The following is a 23,187-nucleotide window of genomic DNA, read 5'->3' on the forward strand; positions in this document are numbered from 1 at the left end:
CTACCTGGGTAATTGAGGGCAACACATTTCCCTGCTCTGGGCCTTTGGCCTGCCTCAAAGGGCCCTAGCAGCTCTAGGGTTGTGATCCTGAAGGGTCCTGGGCACTGGGGTGTCAAGTTGGAGGGGAGTCATTTGTTTCAGTCATTCCCAACTCTTTGTGACCTCATTTGGAGTTTTCCTGGCAGAGATACTGAAGTGGTTTGCCATTTCCTACTCCAGTTTATTTGACAGATGAGGAAACTGAGGCCAACTGGGCCACATAGCTAGGAATGGACTGAGACTGAATTTGAACTCATTAAGAGGAACATCCCTGACTCCAGGCAGGGTACTCTGTCCATTGCCCCATGGAAGGCAAATATGGAGGGGAAACCTTGGCAGCAGGTTTGAGTGCATAGAGAACTGGATTTGGAGTCAGGAGACCTAGATTTATATCCTAACTGTGTGACCCTAGACAAGTCATTCCATAGATCTAAGCCTCAGTTTCCCTATCTATAAAGAGAGCAGATTGGAATATAAGACTTCTTCTACATCTAGAAATCTGATACCCTTCTAAGATTCAGTTTCCTTAATCTGTAAAATGAAGGAGTGGAATTTGATAGTCTCTAAACTCCCTCCAAATCTGTAATCCTCTAATCTGATTCAAATCCTTCTCCTTTGAGAGCCGAAATTATTCATTTATGTTAGATTGATCACAATAACCAATCAATCTGTTAGCAAATATTTATTAAGCACCTACTATGTTCCAGACACTGTCCTAAGCACAGAGGATAAAAAAATAAGATGTAAAGGACAGACCGACCCCCAAGGAATTCACAATCTATTGGGGCAGACAAACAAGCAAATTCATAGGGACAAGTTATAGACAGGAAAAAGGAATTTATTAATGGTGGGAAGGCATTAGAATTAATTTGTATTCATTGTAATTATTGCAAAAAATTAAATTAATTCATTTAATTAAGATTAGGAAAGACTTCCTATAGAAGATGAGATGGGGGGGGGGGTAGGAATGTAAAGGAAACCAGAAAATAAAGATGAGGAGGGAGAGAATTCTAGGCATGGGGGACAGCCAGAGAAAATGCCTGGAGCCAAGAGAATGGAGAGTCATGGTTGTGGAATGGTCTGCAGGCCGGTGTTTCTGGATCAAAGGGTATACTATGAGAAATAAGATGTGATTTGTCCTTTGTTTTAAGGAAGACTAATGATATCTAGGCAAGATGTCTTGATTTTAATTGATGAATAGATGGAAGAACACTGGAAAGGAGGCAGCTAGGGGGCTCAGTAGATAGAGAACCAGGTCTAAGGACAAGAGAGCCTGGATTCAAATCTGACCTCAGACACTTCCTAGCTGGGTGACCCTGAGCAGGTCACTTAACCCCATTGCCTAGCCTTTACTGCTCTTCTGCCTTGGAACCAGTACTTAATATTGATTCCAAGATGGAAGGTAAGAGTTTAAAAAAATTGAAAGGTGAAGGGGGGGAGGTGTTATGAAGGGAACACCAACAGAATTTTTTATTTGATGCTGGAGATCTGCTAGAGTTTATTGAATAAGACAGTGACATGGTGGGACCTGTGCTTTAGAAAAAGTCACTTTGGTGGCTGAATGGAAATAGACCCAGGCTATTTCAATAATCCAGACATGAACTAAGTGTCTGCACCAGTGGGATGGCAGTTGTCAGAGGAGAGAAGGGAAAATATTCAAGAAATGTTGTAAAGGTGAAATCAGCAGACTTTGGCAATAGCTCAGATGTAGGGGGAGTAAATAAGAGATAATAAAGAATTGAGGGCACCTCCTTGTGTTTCGAGCCTGAGGAAATGGGAGGATGGGCTGCCCTCTATAGTAATAGGGAAGTTAGGAGTGGGGGCAGAATTTAGAGAAAGAGAAAATTAGTTCAGTTTTGGAGATATTGAATTTAAGATGTCTGCTGCACCTCCAAATCAAGAGGTCTGAAAGACAGTTGGACGTGGGAGAATGGAGGTCAGCAGAATCATTGGGGCAGGAAAAGCAGAGTTGAGAATTATCGGCATAGAGATGGTCCTGAAATCTCTAGGAGCTGATGAGATTACAAAGCGAAGTAGTATAGAGGGAGAAGAGAAGAGGACCCTGGACAGAACCTGGAAGGACACCTCTGGGATGAAAGTATAATCTGGAGAAGGATGCAACAAAGGAGACAGAAGAAGTGGTCAAAGAGGTCATGGAGAATGAAAGACCTAGAGTCCCTCTGCTTGTAAGGGTCTGAAACCACATTTGAACTCAGATCTTCCTCACCCCAGACCCAGTACTCTTACAATATTTCTATATTAAATATTATATATTCACCTAGCTGGCCTTATACTGATACCTATAGTATCAATCATTTATATAATCATTTGTGATAATAGTTATAATTAATATGTCATGCTGAATACGTTTGCCTTCCCAATTATATGGAATGGAAAGGTCCCAAAATATAATGCTTTGAATGCAATAAGACAAAATGACGGGGGAATAAGTTGAGATATATGTGATTCCTGCTGGCCTTCCCATTGCTAGAGCTGTCCTGAGGATGTCGGCAGCGGACCCAAAAAGAGAAGATGAGTAGATGTCTCAGGGCTTGTATTTAGAAAACATAATTTTAGACACTAATGCATTATTCTGCTGATCATTAATGGTCACAAAATAAGGGTAGGGTGGTGACTTGGCCCAGCACCATTTCTATCTGAACTCCATCAAATGAGATAACAAGAATTATGAGAAGATTAACTGGCATTTACATAGTGCTATAAGGTTTTCAAAATCACTTTACATGCATGCCCTCATCAGGCATTTTACATTACTGCTAGAGAATTGAGAGATAGAACACAGGCCTGAAGACAAGAAATCCTGGGTTCATATCTAACCTCAGACACTTCTTAGCTGTGTGACCCTGAACAAGTCACTTAATTTAAATTGCCTAATCTTCACCACTCTCCTGCCCGAGAACCAAGTATTATTTCTAAGACAGAATGGAGGGAGGGAAAGAGGGAAGGAGAAAGGGAGAGGGAGAGAGAGAGAGACAGAGAGAGAGAGAGAGAGAGAGAGAGAGAGAGAGAGAGAGAGAGAGAGAGAGAGAGAGAAGAAAAGAATTGAACCCTTATTCCAAAAAGGGTTGGAAACAATTGATCAGTTGAAAAAATGAAATGGAATTTGGGAGGAATAGCCAGGGGTTAGGGACCCTATTTATTTCCCAATAAAACATGAACTCCTTGAGAGTAAAAATGGTTTTGCTTTGGTCTGTATCACTAGTATTTACAATACACTGGCACACAGCAAGTGCTTAATAAATGCATATGGAATGATTGATCGATCCTAAAGAATGTATAAAGTCTCTTGAGGGCAGACTTCTTTTCTTTTCCTCTTTTCTTTTCTTTTTTTTTCCCTTTTCTATTTTTTGGTCTTTTTGTCTCCAGATCTTACTGCAGTTGATGTTTTTTGAATGAATGAATGAATGAATAGTTACTATTGGAAGTCAACAAGTAGAGATTGGATGACCACTCATAGGGAATGTTATAGAGAAAATTTTCTGGGTTGGGTTAGTTAGCCTGAAATTCTAGGATTCCATAGGAGCAGCCCGAGACCTCCCAAACACCTGTTCCTGAATACCGATGTGGGAGAAACACACCCAAGTTTGTAGCAGGGTCTTGCCCCAAGAATGGGTGACTCAAACTCCATTCAATCCAGAAGCAAGAAAAGAATTTTGTTTGAAGATGAAGTGGTTTTTTTGGTGGTATAATAGGCTAATAGCTGCTGGAATAGTCTGGGGGCTAATCAGGTAGCCTTAGGGTTGGTGGCCAAGCCCAAAGGCTAGTAGAGTAGCCTTTTTAGAACTAATAATATGGAGTAATAGCTCTACTGTAGAGTGGCAGCTTCCACACCCTCTGGATCAGGGTTGGCATATTTATTGGGGTCTGGTGGCTTAGCGTCTCCCTTTCCAAACTCAGGTGCAGGTATGTTTGGGGGTTGTTGGAATAAGAAGCATGCACAGATTGGGGGGGTTCTTCTGGAATGCCAGAGTCCCCAGTGCACAGGTTCCATGTTTCTCCATTGTCCAGTTTATCATCATTTGTCAATGCAGGAGAGGGCTCTCTGCCCTTCGAGAGTAGAAACATGGCGGGGGATGCGGTACATTGGAGGACCACTATAGGTAATTATTTCTAAGAACAATATAAGTAATTAATAAAGCAGAGAAGGTACAAAGCTGATGCCCAGTATAGAATGTTACAGATCCAGTACACGGAGTGGGTAATTGAAGCATCTACAATTCATGCTTGACTGATGCTAACTAGTGAGAAATGCACAATTTCAGAGCATGAGGGTCCAGTTCCTGTTACTGCCCCTCACTGCCTGCTTTTAGCTCACATCAAAAGAATAAATATAAAAATAACATACGATGTTTTAAATTTTGCAAATCTGATATGTGTTATCTCATTTGACTCTCTTAACAACTTGTGAAGTTGGTGCTAATTATTATCCCCATTTTATAGTTAGGGTAACTGAGGAATTCTTGACTAGGGGTTACATCACAAGTGTCTTGGGCAGGATTGCCTCTAAGACCCACACTGTCCACTATGAGAGTTTTGCCCTTTGCCATCTGAATTCGGGATTTCTTAACTCACCAACCATCCTGACCTTTGAGGAGGCTTGTGGCTACTGTTGAATTTAGAATTACAAGTTCCTAAAGTCAAGCCTCATTTTAGTGATTTGGCTAGAGGTCAGTTTGCACACAAGAAAGAAACAGTAGAGGCTTTTCTGCTGGGAACATGGCGAAGGGAAAGCTGAGATAGCTATAATTATATTAATGATAACATCTTTTTCAGAGCACCTACAAGGCAATGTGCTAAGCAATTTATAAATATTCTCCCACTTGATCCTTACAGGTACTATTTTGATCCCTCTTTGGGGAAACTGAGGCAAATAGAGGTTAAGTGACTTACCCCAGGTCCATAGCTAGTAAGTGTCTGAGGATGGATTTGAACTCGGGTCTTCTTGATGCCAGATGAAGTGCTCTTCCCACGATGCCACCTAGTGGCTCCAGACTTCTGAAAGTCTGAAGGGTAAGGCATAAAAGTATCTGGAGGAAGCACTAAAATGAACTCATTAGTGGGAAGAGATGGAGTGACCTCCAGCCTTGAAGACCTAGAGTTCCATGTATGTTGTTGGGGAGTGAAATAAGAAGGAAAAGAAACTGAGAGCCTGGGAAGATCGAGAACCCTAGGGCAGCTGGTGGTGCAATGGGTAGAGTAGTACTGGGCCTGGAGTTAGGAAGAACCGGAGTTCAAATCCATCCTCAAACACTCACTTGCTGTGTGACCCTGGACAAATCACTTAACCTCCATCTGCTTCAGTTTCCTCAACTGTAGAATAGAGATAACAACAGCACCTATCCCGTAACACTCAGGATTGTTGTGAGGATCAAATGAGAAAATATTTCTAACACACCTGGCACATAGTAGGTGCTACATAAATGTTTATCCTCCTCCCCATACAACCCTATTCATTTCCATGGTAGAAAAAAAAGTTTTGGACAGAGAACCTTAGAGCCTCAAATCCCAGATTTCCTAACAATTTCATAGATTACAATTAGCAGTTAATTAACTATTGAAAATTAACCCAGGATCACGAGGATTTGCTGCCCTCAGGCCTGAGTACCTTCTCTGATGGTAACCTAAACTCTGGTGCGTTCAAATCAAAGAGTGGAATTACACCTCAAGGGACCAGTTAACAAAGAAATAGCCCTGCCCTGTCTTCTACAATAAGAAGCTTGGTAGTTGAGGCAGTTTCCTACTGAAGATCAAAACCTGTTCTCACTATGGATCTGGAAGACATATTTTTAAGGGGAGGAAAAAAACAGGAACATCCAGAAATGTTTCCCCCCTTTTCTTTAGAAAAAATGATAGGGGAACCCAAAGACTTCTGGACTTCCAATGAGATGAGCATGGCATTGTCCACTCTTCCCTTGAGGAAGAAGGAACAGCTAAGGGCACTGACTGATACAAGACTCTGGAAGCAAACAGAAGTCTCCCAAGGGGCTGAGTTCATCCACACCTAGAAGCTGCCAGCAGCAGCCAAAGGGACGGTGTATCAACACCCAGCAGAGAGGAGGGGTTTTCACCAGATTCTCCGGAGACTCAGTTTCTGTTCTAGATGTAATTTTCATTGGATGCTGAGTGCCTTCTGGGGCTTGCCTCCTTGGAGTGAATATCAGAGCCAGAATTGGAAGTGAGCTATCTCAGTTCTTCTAGAACCAAGTTTTTGGCATCTGATCCACTCCGTGCCTTAGCAAGGGTTGGGGGAATGATGGGGGGACGTTGGAGTGCCTTAAGTTCCTCCTATTGGGTCAGAGACTTGAAAAAAACCTATACACCAAAACTTATAATCCCTTTGGAAACCTTTGGGAGCGGGAAGGCTAAAGCTTGAATGGAAGCTTGAGCCCATCCTCAGTGGGAAAGTTCGAGCTGTAGATAGAAATTGATGGGCTTGGAATCCCAAAGACAGGAGTTCAAATTCTGCCTCAAACTCTGGCTTGTGTGACCCTGATCCAGTCACTTAACCTCTGGGCTACCTTAGTTTCCTCATCTGTAAAATAAAATGGAACTTCAGCTTCCTCATCTGCAAAATGAGGGTAAGAACACCCCAGAGGGCAGTTGTGAGGATCAAATGAGATAAAATCAAAATAAAGTCCTTTGCAAACTTTAAAGGACTACATAAATGCTAGCCTTTATTATTATTCCTGGTAAAATCCCAGACTGATTTATTTGGAAGAAACCCTCTCTGATAAAAGGCAAAGAGTATTTATTCTAGTTCTCTTCTTTCTACAGCCGGAAAAGATCTCAGAGCTGTCTAGTCATAAATCCCTCATCTCCTACTCTTGCCCTCCCCAAACCAGTAACTTCCCAGAAGAGATGAAGCTAGTGGACTAACTCTCGCCTTCCAACTTTCTATAATAAATAATAGCAATGGCATTAGAGGCCACGAGTGGTCTCTTCTTACAGGAGACCCTTCTGATACTTGGTGTGTCAGTGTCCTAAGAGAAGAGGGAGCTCGAGGGGAAAGAGCCAGAACGAAAGCTTGGAGTCCCCAATCCTGCAAACCAGGAAAGAATGCCCCATTGTCAGAGGTCACCTTGCTTACTCAGTGCCAGGGGGGAATGAATGCACCAAGTTATCTCCTACCTAGATTCTAACCAGTCCTTCCTAGCTGCCCATCTGTCCAGAAAACTTCTCAGAAAGCAGCCCAGCACAGTCTGATCTGTATGTTAACTAAGCGAAAAGACCTCCAGCAAAGGAGGTCAGCTCTGTGTGTGGCCCAGAGGGAGACTGGCTATGGCCAGGGATGGACTGCATGACCTCTCCGCTGTGGTCTAAGGAAACATTTTAGTAAGGTGCAAAAAAAAAAAAAAAACAAACAAACAGCTTTCTAGCAGAAATGGGGTGGGGGGAGTCTTTTAGAGACCTCCCTCTAACGCCGCTGCAGCTTGGGTGGTATCCATGCCTCTTGCCCCCCTTAAGGTCCTTTCTAGCTTATGTTCACATCACTGGTTCATTCATTCCTTTGTCCATTCACTCATTCCACAAACATTTATTAAACATCTGCTGGTTGCAAAATGTTGTGCCAGGTACTGTGCCCTTCCTCGATCCCTACTCCCCTGCTGCTAGTTCCTCTTCCTCAGGTAGCCTTGTATCTGTTCTGTTTGTTAAATACCCCTATTTTTTTTTGCATTTTTTCCTCCCATATTAGCATATAATGGGGGTTGGAGTCAGGAAGACCTGAGTTCAAATTTGACCTCAGATATTTCCTAGCTATGTAACCCTGGCCTTAACTTCTGGCTACCTCAGTTTCCTCATCTGTAAAATGAACTAAAGAAAGGGGGCAACTGGGTGGCTCAGTAGATTGAGCCAGGCCTAGAGACAGGAGGTCCTATGTTCAAATCTGGCCTCAGACTCTCCTTAACTGTGTTACCCTGAACAAGTCACTTAACCCCCATTGCCCACCCTTACCACTCTTCTGCCTTAGAACCAATCCACAGTATTGATTCTAAGATGGAAGGTAAGGGTTTTTTAAATAAGATGAACTGAAGAAGAAAATGTTACCTCAGTTTCTTCATCTGCAAAATGGCGGTAATAATGACCCCCATCTCCCACATTGTTGTGAGAATCAAATGAAACACTATAAAGCTTTTAACACAGTGCCTGGCACATAGTAATCACTATATAAATGTTATTATTATCATTTTTTGTTAGTAGTAATCTTGAATCCTTTCCAAGCTCCATCACAGCTTGTTACCCTCTATTCTTTTCTATTTACTTTTCGCATAGGGAAATGAATTCTTCAAAGGTTAAGTGAAAAGTTGATTTCTGTATCCTTCAGGTCAGACCAGGGTATTGGTTCTAGTTCTGTACAGCAGATTATAAGAAGGAGATAGATATGCTGGAGAGTCAGTCTATGTTCTGCCAGTGTTCAGAAGAGGACAACCAGAATGAGGAAGGGCCCAGAGTCCATGCCCAGGCCCCATGAAAATCAGCTGTAGGACATGGGCATGCTTAACATAAGAAAGAGAGGACTCATAGCAATTCTAACCATCATCTAGGATATGAAAGGCTCTCCTGAAAAGGGGGAATTGCGTTTTTTCTGCTTGGTGACAGATCCAGGAACCAATAGGTAGACTTTACAAAGAGTAAGAACAAAGTTTGCAGTCAAGAAAGCCTTCTTAAGACTCTTTGGTCCTTAAAGTGAATGGGCTACCAGGAAGGTGGGTGGTTTACCCTCCAGGGAGGTCCTAAATCTGAGGCTGAATGGCCTCAGGGATTCTTATTCAAATACAAATCAGACTTTTGGCTGCCTGGTCCCCCTCTGACTTCTGTGATTCCCTCTAAGAAGCCTTCCTGATCATTATTAAGAGCATTCAAAAGTATACATTTTCCTTGAAAGGTAGCCTAGCTTGGTGAACAGAGCATTAGATTTGGAGTCAAGAAGGCCTTGGTTCAAATCTTGCCTCTGAGATATATATATATATATATATATATATATCCTTTCAGTTTCCTGCTTTGTAAAATGGAGATAACAATACTTAACTCCCAGTATTGTTGCAAGAATCAGCTGAGCTAACATATAAAGTATTTTGCTAATGATAATTATATTAATGTCCATTTTTTATTGTCATAATACCTCACCTTTATGGAGAGGTTATTAACTACCTTACAGAATATTTCCAACTAGCCTATGGGAGTGACTTCCCCTGGGTTGCCACAGCTAGTAAGTGTCAGAGAATGGATGTGACTGTGAGGCTTTCTTACTCCCAGTATAGTGCTCTATTCTCTAAGCCAAACTGTTTTCAATTTAGTTTAAATTAAATTAAAATTAAATCCTTGCAAAGCAACAATCCTGTGAGGCAGGTAGTATGTATGCTATTATCTCCATTTTACAAATGAGGAAACTGAGGCTGGTGGTCAAATGGCTTACTTAAGATTATAAATCCAGTAGATGACCCAGTTCCTACTACTCCCCCCCACACATCACTTAGGCCCCCACAGGGAGGAATTCTTCCCTACTCACAAAGTTCAAAATGATAGCCTTCTCCCTTTTTAGCATTTCAGAAAAAGTGAGCAGAGAGCTAGCAGGGTGGGGATAGAAGGATCGTGGGGAGGAAAGAGGCCAGGAATGTGGTGTGGGGCAAAGAATCAGTGGGAAATCCAAGCCTGCCTGGGCCCCTCATTTACTCCCACCCAAATCCCCACCTCCATAGAGCTGTATCCTGGCTGTGACTGATGAGTCCATCACCTCACCACTCCCATTAATGTCAACAGACAGCTGCAGGCCCCTTCTTGGAGCAGGGCCAGTCCCAAAGCAACAGGTTACTTCATTCACCAGAGAAGGAAAGGGGGTCCACAGGTGATTCTACTGACTGGCAGTCTTCAACCCTGCCTCCTTTAGGCAAGGTGGGACAGTCTGGAGATTCCTCAGGGATTGAGGCAAGCCTTCAGCCTTCTAGAAGCAGGGAGTCTCACTATTTCATGGCAGGAAAAGAGCTTCAGAAATCAAGTAGCACACCCAGATCTTCAGATCCAGCCTGCTGCCTCATTGTATATTTTCACAGGCCAATGGGTCCATAAGCTCATCCATGTAGATATTCCTTCCATGAGTACAAATCCCAACCCAATCACGCCTTCTCATCCTCTGCTAGTCTTCTCTTTGTCCTCTTCTGCATCCTCCACAGAGACTCTGCCCAATGCCCTCCTCTGTCCTCTTGAAGATCTCATGGGTGAAGAAAGAGAACATTCAGACTCTCCCCTATGATATTTCTCATTCCTACAATGTGAGCAGGCTACTTCCTTTCCGGGAGCCCCATGTCCTTGGCTATCCCCTTCGTGTCAATTCCAGTACAAATCACAAGTCTAATATACAACAATATATACTATAATAGACTAATATAATATTACTATATACCCAACGTCCCCATTCAGGTTTCCAATGCACTTTGGGCCAGTTTTGCCATGATTCTTGAGTCTGAGATATTCCTAGCCATAGAATTCCAGAGGAAGAATTGGCAGGGGTAGAAATGGGGCGTGGGGTGGGGGATAAAGTGGACAGTCACCCCATACTGCCATTTCAACAGTGTAGAAATGCTCTCCACTAATATAGATATTTATCTCTTATCTTTTTATTTCTCATTTACTTATCTACATCTTGAGCCCATTGAGAGAGGTTCAGTGACTTTCTGGGAATGGATTTGAATCCACATTTGAATCTTCCTGGCTCCAAAGCCAGCCCTTTCTCAACTCTACCACTCAGCCTTCCACTAGAAGAATGAATTCTGGTGCTAAAAAAAATGGTGGAATTACATGCCAAAGTCTAGTTTGGAATGATTAAAAGTCCTTCACAGGGCAACTAGATGAAGCAGTAAATAAAGCACTGACCTTGGAATCAGGAAGACTCGATCTGCTGAGTTAATTCCAGCTTCAGACATTTACAAGCCTAAACAAGTCACTTAAGCCTATTGTCCTCAGTTTCCTCATCTGTAAAATGAGCTGAAGAAGAAAATGGGACACCAATCCAGTATCTTTGCCAAGAAAGCCCCAAGAGTAGGACACGACCGAAATAACTAAACAAGAAAAAACAAACACACTTTCCAATATGCCACCTGCCTTTTGGGTGGATCAGCCAGGTGGCATAACAGATAGAACCCTGGCTTTAGAATCAGGAAGACCTGAGTTCAGATCCTGCTTTCAGCAACTTACTAACTGTGGCTAACATGAAGCTAACATTGTACCTACACTGCAGGATTATTCTAAGGATCAAATGAGATATGTATGTGTGGGTTAATATGTACATAAATGTTTACATAAACACAGGCACATCCACATAAGTGTATATGTAGTGCATGTGTACATGTGTGCATATATTTGGTGATTTCTGGTTTCGAAAACATGCTTGTGATCTTCAGACATTTCAAGGAAGGCCATATGAAAAAAGGACTAGCTAGATTCAGCTGGGCCTCAGAAAGCACAACAGGGAACAATGGGTACTATTTGCAGTGAGACACATTCAGACTAGATGTAAGAACAAGTTGCTTGGGGAGGCAGGGAGGGTGCTTGTTTGCCGGACATAAGCAGAGTCCCAGGATTTTACTAAGTTAAAAGGAATCTCAGAGGATTCTGGTCTAATCCACACTTGAAAAATTCAGCAGTGGTAAGGAGAATTTATGAAGTGCCGAGGATGCCAGGCTGGGTACTTACAAAATACAAGAGATCAAAATGCAACGTCCCTGCTCTCCAGGAATTGACATTCTGCTGAGCCATCTCTAAGGTCTGTTCCAGCTCTGATACAAAGAATCTATGTTCTCCTTAAAAATCCATTCCCCTACATGCTATGCCCTTTACCTTTGTTGTGTACCAGCTCAATAAATTATCCCCTCACTCCCATATTTCACCTGCTTCCAGTTCCCACCTTCAGTTTGGTTGGTAGTTTCTTTCTTCCTTTCTCTCTGTGTCTCTGTCTCTCTCTCTCTTTCTTTTCTTCTCTATTTCTCCTCTTCCTGCCCTCCCTCCCCCATCTCTGTCTCCTGGTTTCTCTGTCTCTCTCTCTCTTCTTCCACTCCCCGCTCTTTCTCTTCTCCCTTCCCCCTTAACGATGTGAGATTTCCATTATAAACTTTCTTTTCTTGTCTCCATTTTATAGATGAGAAAACTGAGGCTCAGAGTGGCTTGACCACAGATATATAGATAGTAAATAGACCTCAAAGCAGGAATCGTCCCTCTATCACACCTGACAAGTGGTTATCCCATCTTTGCCTGAAGCCCTCCAGTCTCCAATGAGGAGAAACTCATTACCTAATACAAAGGGGAAAGTAGGAGCCTTGAAAAATCTGGGTTCAGATTTTATCTCTGAAACCACCTAGTGATCTTGTAGGAGTGACTTCAGCTCTCTGGGGTTCTGTTTCTTCCTCTGTAAAATGATGGACTTGGACAACACAGCCTCTGGGGGCCCTCCTAGCTATAGATATAGAATCCAAAGTCCCTTCTTCTCTCTGAACCTGTCTTCTCTTCTGACAAATGTAGAAGTCTGAGGTCCTTCCTAAGTCCAGATCTAGGATCCAATGGCCCTATAACATGCTGAGGGATGCTGTGGTCAGGTAATCTTCCCCAAACATGTAGCCTAAACTCACCTCTTTGTAGCTGTCACCCCTAGACCATTATTCTTCCCTTTGGGGCTAGAATAAGGGTGATCTCTCTTCAACATAACGGGCATCAAGTATTCCCTAAGATTTTTGCTGAATAAAAAGCCCTTTGTTGTTATCGTTCAGTCATTCTTTAGTTGTGTCTGACTCTTCTTCATGACCCCATTCGGGATTTTCTTGGCAAGGATTCTAGAGTAGTTTGTCATTTCCTTCTCCAGCTCATCTTACAGATGAGGAAACTGAGGCTAAGTTAGGATTAAGTGACTTGCCCAACAAGGAAGTGTCTGAGGCTGGATTTAAACTCAGGAAGATGAGTCTTTCTACTTCCAGATGTCCAGTAGAGGACACCTAGTCCCTTCAATTGATTTTCATGAGGCATGAAGAAAGCTAGGAAGCAGAAGTGAAGAAGTGGGAGAAGGAATGGAATAAGCATTTATCTAGCACCTACTGCATGCCAGGCACTGTGCTAATGCTTTACAGGTAGTATTTGATTTGAGATGAGGGGTGAGAAGGGAGAACATTGCAGGGACAGGGGGATAAGTTGTAAAGAAACAGCAAAGATCCATCCACTTGACTTTGGGGAGGCCACTTTAACTCTCTGGACTTCAGTTTCCTCATTTGTAAGATGAAGGAATGAGGTTAGGTGATCCCTTAACATCCCAGTTTCCTTCAACAGTTAGGCTACAAAAACAAAATTTATCCCAGGAGACACACAGAAATAAAATCAATGGCCTGCTAGCCCTCCCTTCTCCTCATTATGATCTTTATGCTATAAAACCTTGTCTGACTTTGGTTTGAGGCAATTATTCCTTCTGATTGATAGAGGAGGTACTGATCCTTACCCTTTCCTTCAAGGAGAGGCTACAGGAGTCCTGGGGGATGATCTAGCAGCAATTTCTGTTCATGCGAGGGCTAGACAAGATGACCTCTCAGTTTCCACCTTGAAAATTTTGTGGGATGGAAGGGGAAGAAAGGACATGAAATTAAGAAAAAGGGAAAGAGGATAGATGAAAAACATTCCTATCCCTGCAGCATGCCCAACACTCTTCTCCTTTCTTTCCTCTCTATATTCCTTGTCCTCCCCTCATTGCTTTTCTTCTCTTTCTAGCTGCTTTTCTTCTTCCTCTTTCCTTCCCTCCTTCTTCCCTTTTTCTTTCTTTATTCTCCCATTTTTCCTCTCCCTTCTCCAATAATGGTTCTGTTTGTTCCTGTTTTACTATGGTACCTATTTATTTAGAGGATGCAGGGAGGGGTCCAGACCCATAACATCAGTCTAGGGCATTTCCCCTCTCCCAATGGAGATCAATAGCTGTTCAGCAACTAAGCCTCTTAGAGGGCTGCTTGGGGAGTACCAGATTGAGTTACTCACCAATGGAACAAAAAGAAAGACAGCCTCTGCCCTCAAGAAGCTTCCATTCTAATGGGAAAAGACAACACCTATAAGAGGATCTGCAAAAGATGGCAGAGTCTCAAGGATCAAAAATGGTTGCTCTGGGGCCATTGCCCAAAATGGAGGTTAGGGGAAGAATTCACCAGTGGGAGAAGGAGCCCTCGAGAGTTGGATGAATTGTCAAAGGTCTGATTCACCCTGTGTTATGAGTAGGACTTGAACTTATGTCTCCTTGAGTCTGAGATCAGTTTCCTATCCACTATTTGTGCAATAGGGCAGCTGGATGTCACAGAGGATAGAGTGTTAGATCTAAAGGCAGGAAGACCTAAGTTCAAATTTGGCCTCAGACATTTACTAGCTATGTGATCCTGGGGTAGTTGCTTCACTCTGTTGTTCCTTATCTGTAAAATGAGCTAGAGAGGGGAATGGCAAGCCACCAAGAAAATCCTAAAATGGAGTCATGCAGTGCTGGGCATCGCTGATACAACCCAACAACATTCTGTCTACATCTTGGGTGTGCATAGTTGTTATAGTCCCTTCTTTAGACTCTGAGCTTCATGATGATAGGGACATGTTTTGAGCCTTCTTTGTTTTCTCAGTGCTTAGTGTTGCACCTAGAACATAATAATAAATGCTTGTTGATTGATTGATGGACAACTCTGTCTATTTTACCCAATGTCATATCTGTTGGCAAAATCAGTTCAGAACTTAGACAGGGCAGGTTTGCTAAAGAAGTAGACTGATAGAGTAGGTAGGTAACTCAGTGGATAGAGTATCTGACTTAGAGTCAGGAGAACCTGAGTTCAAATCTGACCTCAGACACTTCCTGGCTAAGTGATCCTGGGCAAGTCACTTAACCCCATTTGCCTAGCCCTTGCCCTTCTGTCTTAGAGTTATTACTAAGATAGAAGCTAAGGGTTTATGGAAAAAAAAGTAGATTGAGGATATCATTGTGGGAGCTGGATTAGAGATAGACTACAAAAGACAGCTGTGGCGAAATCTCATTAACTCTTTTCTTCTCCTTTTTCTCAAAGGGCCAAATATTTCTATGGAAAGAAGGTGAATGGAGAGATTGAGATTCGAGTGGAACAGGTCAGTAAGAGCCAACCTTTCCTACAAAGGGGGCCATCCTCCATCATCACTCATCGCCGTGGCATCCTTTGCCTTAAAAGACGCAGGGTAGGAGGAAGAAGGAGGGCAATTGTAAGGATTCCCAGAGGATAACCAGTTTCTCATTGTGGTGTCTCTGTATTCCCTCTCTGAGAAGGCTGTGAGCTCAAAGTCCTGCATTCTCAGGAATTGTTTTAGCCTGGGACCTTTCCTCAGCTAACTCACTAACTAGCTTCTCTCTCTTTCTGTCCCTCTGTCTCTCTTTCTCTCTGTCTCTCTATCTCTGTCTGTGTGTGTGTCTCTATGTCTTTCTCTCTCTGTCTCTCTGTCTCTCTCTCTTTGTCTCTGTCTCTCTCTCCCCCCACCACACACAGTCTGTGAATCTCTTCTAGCACATACCAGATGGTTGGTTGTTACATTTATGTAGCAATTTCGCTTTCCCAGGGCTTTCCTGCCCCCATATATGTAAGTATTTCATCCACAAACCCACATCCTTACAACAACCCTGAGAGATAGGTCAGAAACTTGTTCATAGGTGTGAAAATAAAGGCAAAGAGATATCAAGGAACATGCCAGGAGTCACAGAGGGGAAGGACTCTCTCACTTCTTTCTTTGTATCTCTGTTGCTTAATATCATATCTAGCACATAGTAGGGATGGACCTGGCACATGATAGGGATAGAAATCAAAGTCAAACCTGTAATTTCATTGATGTAAGGAACTCCCCAAAAGGAAACTTCCTCTGCCTATATAGACTGGCACTTTCTCTGAAACGTATAGCCTTAGTGAGTTGCTCTGACTCAGTGGTTCCCAAACTTTTTTGGCCTACCGCCCCCTTTCCAGAAAAAATATTGCTAAGCCCCCTGGAAATTATTTTTTTAATTTTAACAGCAATTAATAAGAAAGATAAATGCGCCTGTGGCCATCACCACCTTCCTGGATCGCTGCAGCACCCACCAGGGGGGGGGTGGTGCCCACTTTGGGAATCACTGCTCTGACTGATTAAATAAATGTAGTTTACCTGAATGAGGTTGATTGACTCATCTATCGTGAAGTCAGGACAAAGACACAAGGATCCTAATGCCTAGTGAATATTAAAAGAACTGTTCAGGGATTCAGAGATCATAAATTCAGCCCCAATGTGTTACAGATATGGAAACTGAGGTCCAGAGAAATTACGTGGCTTGACCAAAGTCAGGTGATGAATTAATAGCATCCTTATTCTTAGAACACCATTATTGTAATATTTCTTTCAATTCTTGAGATCAGGGGTTTCTTTCTTAACCTTTCCTTGTTTCGATGAGCCAGTCTAGTGACGTGCTATGGGCCCCTTCTCAAATTCATGTTTTTAAATCCATAAAACAAAATACATAGAAACCAGTTATATCGAAATTAAAACATAGCTGGTTTCCCCCCTCCATCCAAGTTCTCCCCCAAGAACCTCCCAAAGTCCATCTATAAGGGCCTTGGGCTCCACCCACTCTCTGTGGCTCCAGGTCCTTACTTTAAGTCTGCACTTGTGTCAGAATGGATGCTCCTTTTACAGATTTGTCTTCTTGATTCCAAGTCCATTTTCTACCCATCATGCTCCCAACTTCGCCATGTACAGAATAAAGTGGAGATCATCTCTGAGGGGAGGCACTAACAGTGATGACGAGTGGAAAGGGTCTCTTGCAGAAGATAGGATTTGATGATTTTTGTGATGCAAATCACAAACCCCTCTTCTTAGTACGCGGTCTTTCCCCCAGTAGAATGTCTGGCACCTAATAGAGGCTTAATATATGCTTGTAGATTGATTGCTTTATTCTTAAATGTCTATGGGCCAGAAATATGCATCCCTTGGTACAACTTTAAAGTCACGAGGACACATGAGCATGGTTAAGCTGGTTCTCCATTGCCAGACATGGGGGGGGGGGGGAATCTTCAAATTTGCATTCTCGACCTGTCTAGCAAAAGCCTGTCTCTCTCTGCTGCCATGGTTTTGAATGAATGAAAGAAAAAACAATTATTAAGTGCTTGTTATACACCAGGCACTATGCTAAACTCTGAAGATACAAATGCCAGCAGACTGGACAGTCCCTGCCCTCAAGGAACTGACATTCTAATAGAGGAAGACAATACCTGAGGTGAGAGGTGGAAGGGGAAGGAATGTTTCAGTCCCAGAAGTCCAAAGAAATTGTGATTGGAGCCACAGGGTGATTCGCTGATGTCTCCTTTTCAGAAAGAATAGTGAGGTTGGCTTAATTACTGTTTAGAGTTGGAAAGGAAAGGGTGGGATGTGAAGGATGGGAGATGGGAGATGGGCAAGTCATATCCTAGTAGGGAGAAGATGGGGTAGTACAATTGACTAGAGACCATGACAAGAGCCAGTGAAGGTGACTCACCATCTGTCTCAAGGTTGAGAGTTCGGGTTCTGGTGGGAACTGGAGGCTGGAACTTCAGGCAGTGTGGCATGGAGATATTGGAAAATGGCATGATGGTGCCCACACCCAGAGCAAGATAAAGCACATACTTCCATATAGGAAATGGGGGTCAGAAAGAACTGAGTCCAAATGCATCCTCAGTGACTTTCTAGCTGTGTGATGCTGGACAAATAGTTTCCCTCTGAAATCAATGCTTATTTAGCTGTATATATCTTGTGTGGGCATCATCATTTGAGTCTTGTTTCCTCATCAGTGAGCTCCTTCAGAGAAGGGATTAGGGTATGGTCTTTTTTGGTATTCCAGTGGGAAACTCAATGCTTATAATATAGTTGTGTAACTGTTGTCTGCCTCAGTTTCTTTATCTGTAAAATGGGGATAATAATGGTATCTACCTCCTGGGGTCATGGTGAAGACCAAATGAAACAATATTTAGCACTTAAAACAGTGCTCAGCACAGAGCAGATGCTTTGTAAATACTTTTGTTTCCTCCCTCCCTTCCTTTTTTGTGTCAATTCCTATCTCAGACACATACAGACTTTGTGACCTTGAACTCATTCCTTAATTTCTTTGGATTTCAGTGTCCTCAGCTATAAAATAAGAAAGTTGGACTCTATAGTCTCTAAAGTCCCTTGCAGCTTCTTTGGGCTTCAGGTTCTTCATCTGTCAAATAAGAAGGTTGGACTCTAGCTTCTAAGTTCTCTTCTAGCTTCGTTAGGTCTTAGTTTCTTTATTTGGACTCTCTGGCCTCCAAGGTCCCTTCCAACTTCTTTGAGCCTCAGTTTCTTCATCTGCAAAATATAAAAATTGGACTTCATGGGCTTTAAGTTCCCTTTTAGCTTCTTTGGACCTCAATTTCTTCATCTATAAATAAGGAGTTTGGACTTCTTGACCCTTAAGGCCCCTTTCGGCTCTAAGCCTATGATTCCATGATTCATTTCATTTGGAGTTATCGTCACTTAAGAGAATGAAAGGAAAGATCTAGGGCACATTAAGCCTGATAAGCCTGTGCTTGCTGTTTCTCTCTCTTTCCAAAGAAATGAACCTTTGATTCATTCTCTGGGGTTTTTTGGACTTCTCATTAGCTACTGGTAGTCCTGTGGGCTCCAAGTCTGTTCTTAGAATCCTAGAAACTCCGAAAGTTTATTAGAATTTGAATTCATCTGGTCCAACTCTGTTCATGTTTGTTTATTAACTGGTTGGTTTTGATTTTCATTGGCTGACTGGCGATTTCACTGGGCTAGGCAACTTACTTCAGTTTGTTCCACCAACCCTCAATCAGTGGAAATCAACTGTGTTCTTTGGGATTTCCTCTGCCTTTGAAGATGTTAAGCCTATGTTCCTCCTTAGTGCTTTAAGGCCAGGGTTTCTGTCTTTCTCCGCATTGCCCTGAGCAGTGCTAGCCATGGGTTGGACAAGACCCTAACTTTACTGCCTTCCTGGCTATTATCATATCAGCTAGAGAGGAGAAGAGAGGAGAGGAGAGAAGGAAAAGACAGTTATTAAGGGCTTACTATGTGCTAAACACTGAGAATAAAAATACAAAAAAATGAAATAATTCTTGCACTATGGGAGTTTGCAACTTAATAGGAAAGGAAAACACTTATAGAGAACTAATGGCCAGGAAAAGGTATTTTTTAGTCTAGGGAGGCAGGGAATGGTGAGTGGAGTCATAAGGTCATCGACTGACATCCCCCTTCCAGAAACAATTATATTATTGTTATATAAGCAATTATATTATAATATAGACAGATGACTGCATTCAGAATACGAGGTGGGAAGTTTAGGGACTTACCACAGGGCAGTGGCAACTCTGAGTCTGGATGGCTTCAGTGGACACCTGAATAAAAGCATGGTCGGAGGCCAGCTCCATCCAATGATCTAGGTATCTTTTGGATTTACTTGGACACCAGGAACGGTAGCTTAGCCCCAGGGCAGAGAGTGCCAAAGTTCAATAGATTCACTTTCTTTTCTTTTCTTTTTTTTTTTTTTTTTAAACCCTTACCTTCCGTCTTGGAGTCAATACTGTGTATTGGCTCCAAGGCAGAAGAGTGGTAAGGGTAGGCAATGGGGGGTCAAGTGACTTGCCCAGGATCACACATCTGGGAAGTGTCTGAGGCCAGATTTGAAACTAGGACCTCCTGTCTCTAGGGCTGGCTCTCAATCCACTGAGCTACTCAGCTGCCCCCAATAGATTCACTTTCCCTGGGTCTTCAGTATAGGTAGAAGTCCAGGTAGATAGGAGAGGGATGGCACTGCCCAGCACAATAGATGGCAAGATGACCCACTAGTTGGATGACTGTTATATGAATTACCATCTGTTATTTGGGGTCATCTGGAGAGTCTGCAAATGAACAGGAACCTTTGGCTAATGGTAAATTAGTGATAAGACAATTAAGGATGGAAGGCAGGGTGTATTTTGATGAAACCTAAGAACACAGAATGATGTTTTTAAATGCATAAAGTAAAATATTGAGAATTACAAAGAAAATCAGTTATGTTGAAATAAAGATATCATAATTTCCCATATGAGGTCCTGGATGCTCTGAAACCTATCCACAGGCCCCTAGAATTGGAGAGAGAGGGAAATGGATCACAGTTTAAAACCTCTGATTGTAGGAAATAGCAAAGAATTTGGAATCAGAAGACCTGGAAGTTCACAACCCAACCTAATCACTTACTATCTGTGTGACTTCCATCAAGTCCCTGCCTCTCCAGCCATCAATTTCATCCTCTTAATATGAGGTTAGAATTGGTGGTCCCTGTGGTTCCTCCCTTGGTGCTAAGTCTTCTGATCTGTTAGGAATATGAGGATTTTGTGCTATTCAACACCATTAGTAGCCATCCCCTTGCCCAAGCTAACCCAAATCAATAAGGAGAGTAAACAGCCTTGATCTTTCTGATTGGGTGAGTTGTCAGTATAAGTATAAGCCCCGCCCTGAGAATGTCACGAATGTCCAGGAGCCCCAGGGGAAAGCCCTGGGGCTAGGAGCCTCTGTTGAGTCTGAACCAGCCTTGTATTCTGAGAGCCTATCTCAGAACTAAGCGCTGGATTTGCTAAATGATTGCCCTCAATGGAACTAAGAGGGCAGAGAGAATGAAAGGCCTGTGATTGTTCCCCTTGAGTCCCCCTAGCAGTTCTGAAACTGCTCAATTCAGCCATTTATGAGCCAAGGATTTTGAAACCCCCAGAGGAGTGCCCTGGAAGGGATCCTTCATTTCTATGACATTACCCAGAATACTGTCTTGGCACAGCATTGTCTCCCAGCAATGTCCCATTAGAAACTCAAAAAGTCTTGTGTGGTTGAGGCAAAGATTCTCTCCTCCACAAGCCCATGCCCCCACCCCCTGTGTGCCTGAGTGATGAGGCTGATGAAGGTATTGATATTAAACTGTCTCACAGCACTGCAAGGCAGCTAGTGAGAAGGAGCTAATGGAGAATGAACACCCCAGCTAAGATTCTGTGGCTTCAGGCATCTTTGGATTCTAATTGGAAACTAGCTGATATGATAATAGCCAGGAAGGCAGTAAAGTTAGGGTCTTGTCCAACCCATGGCTAGCACTGTTCAGGGCAATTCGGAGAAAGACAGAAACCCTGGCCTTAAAGCACTAACGAGGAACATAGGCTTAACATCTTCAAAGGCACAGGAAATCCCAAAGAAATTTCCTCCTATTAGACTGTAAACTCCTTGAGGGCAGAGATCTAAATCAAGTTTAACTTAGCACAGTACAGTACTCTGCCCAACTTATATGAGGAAGGGAAGGAAGATAAAAGTAAAAAGAGGGAATGAAGGAGAGAGTGAAGAAAGGAGAAATAAGGAAAGTAGAAGGGAAACAGAGAGGAAGGGGAAGGAAAGAATAAAGGAAGGGGAAAAGGGCAGAGGATGATGAGAAGGAAGGAGAGAGGGGAGGAGGAAGAAAGGGAGGGAGGGAGGGAAGAAAGAGAGAGAAAGGGAAGTTGGATGAAGGTGGGTGGAGAAGTTAAGGAGGAGAAAGAGGAAAGGGAAGGAAAGAGAAAATAGGAAGAAAGGGAGGGAAGAAAAAGAACAGAAGGGAGAGGGGGAAGGGAAATAAGGGAGGCTGAAGAGAAGAACAGAGGAAGGAAGAAAGTCGAGGGAAGGTAGAGGAGATGAGATGGAGACTAAAAGAAGGGAATGGAGAGAGAGGAAGGAAAGGTCAAAAGGGAATCATTGAAGGTTTTCTCATAGAGTTACCTAATGGAAACAGTATTTTAGAACGAAAGGTACAAATTGGATAGATCTAGATATACTCAACTGACCTGAGAAAATGCCATTATTTTTCCTATTCTCTCATAAAATTGATAATATTCTAAGAGTCCTTGGACCTTGACTGATGTGATTCAGTGCAACATTTTAAAATACATGTGCCCTTGGTATCCATCTTCCAGCCCAGCCCCACCTCCATTGCTCCTGCTTTATTTCTGCTCAATTATTTATCTAGTTACATATTCTTTCAATGGGCATATGAGCAAGCTTTTATCAAGTGTACATTGTCTACCACAAAGACAAAAGTGAGCCATCCCCTGCCCTTGAAGAGCTTACATTTGATGGTCACTTCCAACTCTCGATTAGTCTACACTCCCCTCCATCACTTTGGGGAGAAAGTAGCATTCTTCTTTGGGTCTAAACTTGGCTCATTTAGCAGAATTGAAATAGACAGATGGAAACAGACAGTGGTGCCTCATTGACTTGGGAGTCTCTATGGTCCCTACACCCTGGAGTCTAGCCTGGATAATGACTTGCTGCTGGGCTTAGTCTGAAATGTCGAAGCTCTACTCAGACTCTCTTCATCATTCCCTTTCCCTGCATGACCTCCTAGCATTTGACATTAGCCAGAACTTGGCATATTTCTGTGCAGGGTTGGGTCCTCCAGAGCTCAGCTAACCCTTACTGATCCACACAGTGCTATTTGGTTAACACAATCATGCAAGATTTATTTGTTTGCCTTGGCTTCCAATGACCCAAGAGGGCTCATTTTGTATTGCTTTTTGCCCTTCATGTCTCTATCCTTCCTGGCAATCGAAGCTTTTTCTTTGTAAATCAAAGAAGGAATGAAGAATGAAAAATGAACAAGACCTTGGGATGAATTAGCAGGAACATAACTTAGCAAGGCAGCCAAGCGCTTCTCTCCTGATATGGCCCTTGATGTGGGGCCTCCTTAAAGTTCCCTATTCCATTTGAGGCTCCCCACTTGGAACTGAGGCGGGGAAAATGGAGAAATGAGAGAAAGCTTTGTGGAGAGCAGTAAACACAGACTCTCGGTCTCAGTCTCGTTTTCACTCCCGGTTCTTTTTTTCATCATCGCAGCTCAAGGACTTGGGGTTAACCTCCACCCACTAGTTTAATTTTACTCCCATGAGAGTTCCCATTTTTATAGTATCTTTGAGTTTAAAAAGCAGTCCAGACCACCCAATCATATTGCCACGCCAACAACCTATGAAGTAGGTAGTACAAATATCATTACCACCACCACCACTTTATAGGTGAATCTAATTGGCTCTTGGTCCAATGTACTTTATGTCACACCATATACTATCCATATACTATCACTCCAGAGCC

At 42.8% G+C, this 23,187-nt stretch overlaps 1 protein-coding gene across 1 annotated transcript in view; it reads left to right on the top strand.

The window, feature by feature from the left end:
• SYN3 (synapsin III) overlaps positions 1-23,187 on the top strand; it is a 420,985-nt gene that overhangs the window by 18,974 nt on the left and 378,824 nt on the right. Inside the window, exon 2 of the mRNA XM_044679132.1 lies at positions 15,114-15,171. Coding sequence (XP_044535067.1) covers positions 15,114-15,171 — 58 coding nt within the window. The remainder of the gene's footprint in view (positions 1-15,113; positions 15,172-23,187) is intronic.

This window comes from Gracilinanus agilis, chromosome 5 (genome assembly GCF_016433145.1).
Source record: "Gracilinanus agilis isolate LMUSP501 chromosome 5, AgileGrace, whole genome shotgun sequence".
Classification (NCBI taxonomy): domain Eukaryota; kingdom Metazoa; phylum Chordata; class Mammalia; order Didelphimorphia; family Didelphidae; genus Gracilinanus; species Gracilinanus agilis.